Source organism: Oncorhynchus clarkii, unplaced genomic scaffold (genome assembly GCF_045791955.1).
Source record: "Oncorhynchus clarkii lewisi isolate Uvic-CL-2024 unplaced genomic scaffold, UVic_Ocla_1.0 unplaced_contig_8631_pilon_pilon, whole genome shotgun sequence".
Taxonomy (NCBI): Eukaryota; Metazoa; Chordata; class Actinopteri; order Salmoniformes; family Salmonidae; genus Oncorhynchus; species Oncorhynchus clarkii.
In genome coordinates this window covers 32,501-41,671 of record NW_027258137.1, presented here as the reverse complement: position 1 = coordinate 41,671, position 9,171 = coordinate 32,501, and the positions used below count along the sequence as shown (strand labels likewise).

At 44.4% G+C, this 9,171-nt stretch overlaps 1 protein-coding gene across 1 annotated transcript in view; it reads right to left on the bottom strand.

The window, feature by feature from the left end:
• Positions 1 to 1,222: 1,222 nt before the first annotated feature.
• LOC139395779 (TGF-beta receptor type-2-like) overlaps positions 1,223 to 9,171 on the bottom strand; it is a 32,448-nt gene continuing 24,499 nt past the window's right edge. Inside the window, exons 6-7 of the mRNA XM_071143140.1 lie at positions 2,802 to 2,929; positions 1,223 to 2,168 (exon numbers count right to left, since the gene is read on the bottom strand). Coding sequence (XP_070999241.1) covers positions 1,905 to 2,168; positions 2,802 to 2,929 — 392 coding nt within the window. The 3' untranslated portion in view covers positions 1,223 to 1,904. The remainder of the gene's footprint in view (positions 2,169 to 2,801; positions 2,930 to 9,171) is intronic.

Here is a 9,171-nt window from a genome sequence, read left to right as displayed (position 1 = left end):
CGAATGCAGACACACACACACACACACACACACACACACACACACTGTACATACAATCCTTGTGTGAATAGAGCTCCACGTCATCATCATTTCTGTTACAATATGGCTCATTATTACATTATTACACAGACCTGTCAATTCATTACCCCACATGTTAGAATACAGGAACATTACCCCACTCCCCCAACATGTTAGAATACATTACCCCACACCCCCAACATGTTAGAATACAGGAACATTACCCAACTCCCTCAACATTCTAGAATACATTACCCCACTCCCCCCACATGTTAGAATAGTCTTTGGTTATAAACTCTTCCAATGTCATGTCCTGTAATCTCAGTCTTTGGTTATAATCTCTGCCATTGTCATGTCCTGTAATCTCAGTCTTTGGTTATAAACTCTTCCATTGCCATGTCCTGTAATCTCAGTCTTTGGTTATAATCTCTGCCATTGTCATGTCCTGTAATCTCAGTCTTTGCTTATAAACTCTGCCATTGTCATGTCCTGTAATCTCAGTCTTTGGTTATAAACTCTTCCATTGTCATGTCCTGTAATCTCAGTCTTTGGTTATAATCTCTGCCATTGTCATGTCCTGTAATCTCAGTCTTTGGTTATAATCTCTGCCATTGTCATGTCCTGTAATCTCAGTCTTTGGTTATAATCTCTGCCATTGTCATGTCCTGTAATCTCAGTCTTTGGTTATAATCTCTTCCATTGTCATGTCCTGTAATCTCAGTCTTTGGTTATAATCTCTTCCATTGTCATGTCCTGTAATCTCAGTCTTTGGTTATGATCTCTTCCATTGTCATGTCCTGTAATCTCAGTCTTTGGTTATAATCTCTGCCATTGTCATGTCCTGTAATCTCAGTCTTTGGTTATAATCTCTGCCATTGTCATGTCCTGTAATCTCAGTCTTTGGTTATAATCTCTACCATTGTCATGTCCTGTAATCTCAGGCTTTGGTTATAATCTCTTCCATTGTCATGTCCTGTAATCTCAGTCTTTGGTTATAATCTCTTCCATTGTCATGTCCTGTAATCTCAGTCTTTGGTTATAATCTCTGCCATTGTCATGTCCTGTAATCTCAGTTTTTGGTTATAATCTCTGCCATTGTCATGTCCTGTAATCTCAGTCTCTCAGTCTTTGGTTATAATCTCTTCCATTGTCATGTCCTGTAATCTCAGTCTTTGGTTATAATCTCTGCCATTGTCATGTCCTGTAATCTCAGTCTTTGGTTATAATCTCTTCCATTGTCATGTCCTGTAATCTCAGTCTTTGGTTATAATCTCTGCCATTGTCATGTCCTGTAATCTCAGTCTTTGGTTATAATCTCTGCCATTGTCATGTCCTGTAATCTCAGTCTTTGGTTATAATCTCTTCCATTGTCATGTCCTGTAATCTCAGTCTTTGGTTATAATCTCTGCCATTGTCATGTCCTGTAATCTCAGTCTTTGGTTATAATCTCTGCCATTGTCATGTCCTGTAATCTCAGTCTTTAGTTATAATCTCTTCCATTGTCATGTCCTGTAATCTCAGTCTTTGGTTATAATCTCTTCCATTGTCATGTCCTGTAATCTCAGTCTTTGGTTATAATCTCTGCCATTGTCATGTCCTGTCCTCTTCAGTGGGGAAACCTCCAATATAATACAGTACAGTATATCCAAATACTGTAAACTGTACATACTTATTTTATACAGTATAAATACTGTATGCATTCTGGTAATACAATACTGAAGAGTATAAGCAGTACAGTAATACAGTACATTCACTGTCCTGGCTATCTTCCAGGTGTGGGCTGTTTGTTTGGGTGTGGCTGTTTATAGTTCCCATAGCAACGTGAGTGGTGTGTTTGTGACATACTGACATTCTAGTCCTGGGTTCCATGTCCTCTCTCCCTTCCCTCACTTCTCATCGCTCACAGAGCTCTCCACCGCTACTTTGACCTCTTCTATCTGTTCTGCTATCGTCTGTCGTTCTTCTTCGGGTATGGTCGGCATCTTCCGTTCCTCCGCTGGTATCTTCTCGTCGGAGCTGCTGCGGCTGGACAGCTTCTCCATCTCGTCTTCTATCTCGCTGAAGCGTTCGGCCACGCACTGGGCTGTGAGCCTGGCCTCCGGGTCGTGGTCCCAACACTCCTCTATGGAGCCGCACACTATGGCTATGCCCTGTAGGAGGAGGTAGACAACAGGAGCAGAGAATTATAACCTAGCTACTGAGCACTGAGACATATACATAGGATTTGATGTGTGTGAGTGAATGAGAAAGAAAGAGAGGTTAGAGAGATTAGAGAGAGAGATAGGCAGGTAGGCAGGTAGGTAGGTAGGTAGGTAGGTAGGTAGGTAGGTAAGTAGGTAGGTACTGTAGGTAGGTAGGTAGGTAGGTAGGTAGGTAGGTACTGTAGGTAGGTAGGTAGGTAGGTAGGTAGGTAGGTAGGTCAAGAGAGAGAGAGGAGGGAAGAAAGAGAGAGAGGGGGAGAGAGAGAGGGAGGGAAGAGAGAAAGCGAGGGAGAGAGAGAGAGAGAGAGAGGGAGGGAAGAGAGAGAGAAAGGGAGGGAAGAGAGAGAGAGAGAGAGAGAGAGAGAGGGAGGGAAGAGCGAGAGAGAGGGAGGGAAGAGAGAGAGAGAGAGAGAGAGAGAGAGAGAGGGAAGAGAGAGAGCAAGGGAGGGAAGAGAGAGAGAGAGAGAGAGAAAGAGAAAGGGAGGGAAGAGAGAGAGAGAGAGAGAGAGAGAGAGAGAGAGAGAGGGAGGGAAGAGAGAGCAAGAAGGAAAGAGAGTGTGTGTGTCTCTCCCAGTCTGTTACCTGGTGGTTGATCCAGCTGTCTGGGATCTCAGGTCTTCCTCTGTCTCTGAGGAGGTGATCCTTCATGCTCTCCACACCAGGATGCATCTGAACTTTACAGCCATATGGAGGCTCATAGTCCTTCACCTCTGGAACACACAGAGAGAGACAACCAATTAGATCACCTCTGGAACACACAGAGAGAGACAACCAATTAGATCACCTCTGGAACACACAGAGAGAGACAACCAATTAGATCACCTCTGGAACACACAGAGAGACAACCAATTAGATCACCTCTGGAACACACAGAGAGAGACAACCAATTAGATCACCTCTGGAACACACAGAGAGACAACCAATTAGATCACCTCTGGAACACACAGAGAGAGACAACCAATTAGATCACCTCTGGAACACACAGAGTCAACCAATTAGATCACCTCTGGAACACAGAAAGACACAACCAATCAACTTACATCTGTAACACAAACAAACACAGCCAAACAAATCAACGCCACAAACCACAGCCATCATCTGTCAAGTCACAGGCGTTTCTCTACACTCACATTAACATCTGCTAACCATGTGTGTATGTGACAAATAACAGGTGATTTGAAATACACCCGTTTTTATGACAGTAAAACATCTACAGTATAAAGCTCAGCTTCAAACTGCATCATATGAGGTCATGGATACCTACAGCATCTAATGTTATGTTACAGTAGGGGCAAGAGTTAATATAGAGAGCTGTTGTAATGATATAGTAGAGTTAATATAGAGAGCTGTTATTATGTTATAGTAGAGCTAATATAGAGAGCTGTTGTAATGTTACAGTAGAGTTAATATAGAGAGCTGTTGTTATGTTATGTTATAGTAGAGTTAATATAGAGAGCTGTTGTAATGTTATAGTAGAGTTAATACAGAGAGCTGTTGTAATGTTATGTTATAGTAGAGTTAATATAGAGAGCTGTTGTAATGTTATAGTAGAGTTAATACAGAGAGCTGTTGTAATGTTATGTTATAGTAGAGTTAATATAGAGCGCTGTTGTAATGTTATAGTAGAGTTAATACAGAGAGCTGTTGTTATGTTATAGTAGAGTTAATATAGAGAGCTGTTGTAATGTTATGTTATAGTAGAGTTAATATAGAGCGCTGTTGTAATGTTATAGTAGAGTTAATACAGAGAGCTGTTGTTATGTTATAGTAGAGTTAATATAGAGAGCTGTTGTAATGTTATGTTATAGTAGAGTTAATATAGAGAGCTGTTGTAATGTTATGTTATAGTAGAGTTAATATAGAGAGCTGTTGTAATGTTATAGTAGAGTTAATACAGAGAGCTGTTGTTATGTTATAGTAGAGTTAATATAGAGAACTGTTGTGATGTTATGTTATAGTAGAGTTAATATAGAGAGCTGTTGTAATGTTATGTTATAGTAGAGTTAATATAGAGAGCTGTTGTAATGTTATAGTAGAGTTAATACAGAGAGCTGTTGTTATGTTATAGTAGAGTTAATATAGAGAACTGTTGTAATGTTATGTTATAGTAGGGGGTAGATTTATTACAGAGAGCTGTTGTAATGTTATGTTATAGTAGGGGATAGATTTAATACAGAGAGCTGTTGTAATGTTATGTTATAGTAGGGGATAGATTTAATACAGAGAGCTGTTGTTATGTTATGTTATAGTAGGGGGTAGATTTATTACAGAGAGCTGTTGTAATGTTACAGTAGGGGATAGATTTAATACAGAGAGCTGTTGTAATGTTATGTTATAGTAAGGGATAGATTTAATACAGAGAGCTGTTGTAATGTTATGTTATAGTAGGGGATAGATTTAATACAGAGAGCTGTTGTAATGTTATGTTATAGTAGGGGGTAGATTTAATACAGAGAGCTGTTGTAATGTTACAGTAAGGGGTAGATTTAGGGCATTGGCAACAGACGTGCTGAATATGGAGTATATAAAATATGTTTTGATGATTCTTGTTTGGGAACAAAGTTGTGGCCTGGCACTTCTCTTGTGATCATTACTGGAATCAACAAACTTTCACTCAACAAGCAATTAGCCCCCAAAAACTCAGAAATCCAAAACCCATTCAAAACATTACAACTCTAATTAGTTGTATTGTGTTTTCACGCTGAAAAACAGTTGAAGGAAATTGAAAGATCATTCCGCCCGGGCCAAAGAGTATAAAACACAAAGTTCTGGGATATCGTCCAGACCTCATGAAACTGAACTCACAACAGCTGTAAAGTGTGATGGTTTTCACAGCATGAAGTGCTGTTTGTGTCAGGTGTTAACTAACAGCTGATCTAGGAACAGATCCCACAGTCTGTGGTGCTGTCTGTGTCAGGTTCATAGTGTTACCTAACAGCTGATCTAGGAACAGATCCCACAGTCTGTGGTGCTGTCTGTGTCAGGTTCATAGTGTTACCTAACAGCTGATCTAGGAACAGATCCAACAGTCTGTGGTGCTGTCTGTGTCAGGTTCATAGTGTTACCTAACAGCTGATGTAGGAACAGATCCCACAGACTGTGGTGCTGTCTGTGTCAGGTTCATAGTGTTACCTAACAGCTGATGTAGGAACAGATCCCACAGACTGTGGTGCTGTCTGTGTCAGGTTCATAGTGTTACCTAACAGCTAATCTAGGAACAGATCCCACAGTCTGTGGTGCTGTCTGTGTCAGGTTCATACTGTTAACTAACAGCTGATCTAGAACCAGTCTGTGGTGCTGTGTCAGGTTCATAGTGTTAACTAACAGCTGATCTAGAACCAGTCTGTGGTGCTGTGTCAGGTTCATAGTGTTAACTAACAGCTGATCTAGAACCAGTCTGTGGTGCTGTGCCAGGTTCATACTGTTAACTAACAGCTGATCTAGAACCAGTCTGTGGTGCTGTGTCAGGTTCATAGTGTTAACTAACAGCTGATCTAGAACCAGTGAAGGGAGGCACAAGGGCAAAGACTGAAGACCTTCATTAGAGACAAGCAGAACACCAGATATACCCAGTCAGGTAGAGGTATCGTCCAGGAGAGGTCACAGAGGTCAGGAACACCCAGTGTTCAGCTGGATATACCTCTACCTGTAGAGGTATATCCTCCAGGAGAGGTCACAGAGGTCAGGAAGGTCACAAAGGTCAGGAACAGCCAGGAGGTATCCTCCAGGAGAGGTCACAGAGGTCAGGAACACCCAGTCAAGTAGAGGTCACAGAGGTCAGAGGTCACAGAGATTCATCAACAGCTTGGTTGGAACAGTACAGTACAAGGTCCTTGACTGGTGTGTTACAGAGTTACAATACGATCCTGTTACAGTAAGGTCATTCAGTACGTCAGGGTCCTGAATCGCTGTGTGGACCCACAGGAAGTGGAGAGGCCAGAATGGAACCCCGGTCCCGGTCGGACAGGAAACCCAGCTAGGGCAGGGATCGGACCAGGGGACCCTGCAGAAGAAGCTGACTCCACAAGCCCAACACATCCTGTTTTTGATAAGTAGACATGTCCTGTCCCCCCCCCCCCCCCCCCCCTGTTCTGTTTCAGCTTATTTTAAACAGAACACACCCAGGGAGTGTCCCCTGAATGGTGCCCTATTCCCTATATAGCATATGGGGGCTCTGGTCTAAAGTAGTGCACTACATTATGAAACAGGGTGGTTCCTGGACACAGACCCAGACTGTGGGATCTAGTTATTTCTGCTGCTCCTTCAGTTCTCCTCTATTTGAAGACCTGCTGTGTTTCTGCTGAAATGGAATAAATAGCCCAGCTGTTTACCTGACCTGAGAACAGCTATTCACCGAGGTCTGACCTGAGAACAGCTATACACCGAGGTCTGACCTGAGAACAGCTATTCACCGAGGTCTGACCTGAGAACAGCTATTCATCGAGGTCTGACCTGAGAATAGTTATTCACCGAGGTCTGACCTGAGAACAGTTATTCACCGAGGTCTGACCTGAGAACAGCTATTCACCGAGGTCTGACCTGAGGAACAGCTATTCACCGAGGTCTGAGCTGAGAATAGCTAGAGTGCTCTGGTGAACTGAGAGAGTCAGAACAGAGTGCTCTGGTGAACTGAGAGAGTCAGAACAGAGGCCCCCAGTACAGGGAAGATAACACTGCCAGTCCTGTATACAGGGGGAGATGCCCCCAGCACAGGGAAAGATAACACAGCCAGTCCTGTATACAGGGGGAGATGCCCCCAGCACAGGGAAAGATAACACAGCCAGTCCTGTACACAGGGGGAGCAGACCCACAGCACAGGGAAAGATAACACAAGGACAGCTGAGTCTAAAGCTAGCTGAGCCAGACCCAAGGAAAACAGGGCTATACACAGGAACCTTCTCATTAACAGCCTCCTTGCCTCCCTCCCTCGCTCCCTCCCTGTCTGTCTGTCTGCCCCCCTCCCTGTCTGTCTGCCTCCCTCCCTCCCTCCCTCGCTCCCTCCCTCCCTCCCTCCCTGTCTGTCTGTCTGCCCCCCTCCCTGTCTGTCTGTCTGCCTCCTTGCCTGCCTCCCTCCCTGCCAACCTCCCTCCCTGCCTGCCGTGGTCTGCCGTGGTCCTGTCCAAGCCTGGGAGATGCTAGCTATGGGAGATGCTAGCTATGTGGAGAATTCTGTGGTTTTGGTAACAGATGTCACACGAGGGACCGAAAGCTGCTCTCCTCTCACTGGGGCCCCGGCCGCATAGTAAATACCAGGTCCAACAATAAAAGTACTCGTAGGGACAAGGTTTATGACAGTTTCCTTTTCAGATAATCTGTCCGTCTGTCTGAAACCTCCATGGGTCTACTGGCTGAGAGAGAGAGAGAGAGAGAGAGAGAGAGAGAGAGAGGTAAAGAGAGAGAGAGAGAGAGAGAGAGAGAGAGAGAGATAGAGGTAAAGAGAGATAGAGAGAGAGAGAGGTAGAGAGAGAGGTAGAGAGAGAGAGACAGAGAGAGAGAGGTAGAGAGAGAGAGAGAGAGAGAGAGAGAGGTAGAGAGAGAGAGAGAGAGAGAGAGAGAGAGAGAGAGAGGTAGAGAGAGAGAGAGAGAGAGAGAGAGAGAGAGAGAGAGAGAGAGAGAGAGAGAGAGAGAGAGAGAGAGAGAGAGAGAGAGAGAGAGAGAGAGAGAGAGAGAGAGAGCAGAACCCTCAATACATCACTATGGAAAATAACCCCACCAGACACTTGAGCTTATCTTTCTCCCAGTCCCAAGGAAAGTTATAGGAGATATTATGGAGGTTTTAGCTTGTGGCTAACACATTGTGACCTAGTTAGCTAATGTGACCATTAGCTGTGGTAGAGCTGCAGAAGCAGAGCCAACAGGCGGACTTCCATTCTGCTGACAGCATCTAGCATTGTAAGCAGGCCTGTTCAGACTTGAAGAGAACTGTCGATATTGTACAACACAAACACAACTCAAAACCTGACTGTTGAGACTGTTATAGAATTGTCAACTCTCCCCACGGTTATATACACTATAAATAGAGTAGTATGTGGACATCCCTTCAAATGAGTGGTTTCCGCTATTTCAGCCACAGCCGTTGATGACAGGTGTATAAAATCGAGCACACCGCCATGCAATCTTCATAGACAAACATTGGCAATGGAATGGCCCTACTGAAGAGCTCAGTGACTTTCAACGAGGCACCGTCCAACAAGTCAGTTCGTCAAATTTCTGCCCTGCTAGAGCTGCCCCCCGGTCAACTGTAAGCGCTGTTATTGTGAAGTGGAAACGTCTAGGAGCAACAACGGCTCAGCCGCTAAGTGGTAGGCCCCATAAGCTCACAGAGCAAGTGCTGAAGCGTGAAGCGCATAAATATTGTCTGGTTCCAATCAAGCTTCACCATCTGGCAGTCCGACAAATCAAATCTGGGTTTGGCGAATGCCAGGAGAACGCTACCTGCCCCAATGCATAGTGCCAACTGTAAAGTTTGGTGGAGGAGGAATAATGGTCTGGTGCTGTTTTTCATGGTTCGGGCCCCTTAGTTCCAGCGAAGGGAAATGTTAACGCTACACAATGGCATTCTAGATGATTCTGTGCTTGAAACTTTGTGGCAACAGTTTGGGGGAAGGCCCTTTCCTGTTTCAGCATGACAATGTCCCTGTGCGCAAAGTGAGGTCCATACTGCAATGGTTTGTCGAGATCAGTGTGGAAGAACTTGACTGGCCTGCGCAGACTGGCCTGACCTCAACCCTATCGAACACCTTTGGGATGAATTGAACGCAGACTGCGAGCCAGGCCTAATCTCCCAACATCTGTGCCCGACCTCACTAATGCTCTTGTGGCTGAATGGAAGCAAGTCCCTGCAGCAATGTTCCAACATCTAGTGGAAAGCCTTCCTAGAAGAGTGGAGGCTGTTATAGCAGCAATGTTCCGACATCTAGTGGAAAGCCTTCCCAGAAGAGAGGAGGCAGTT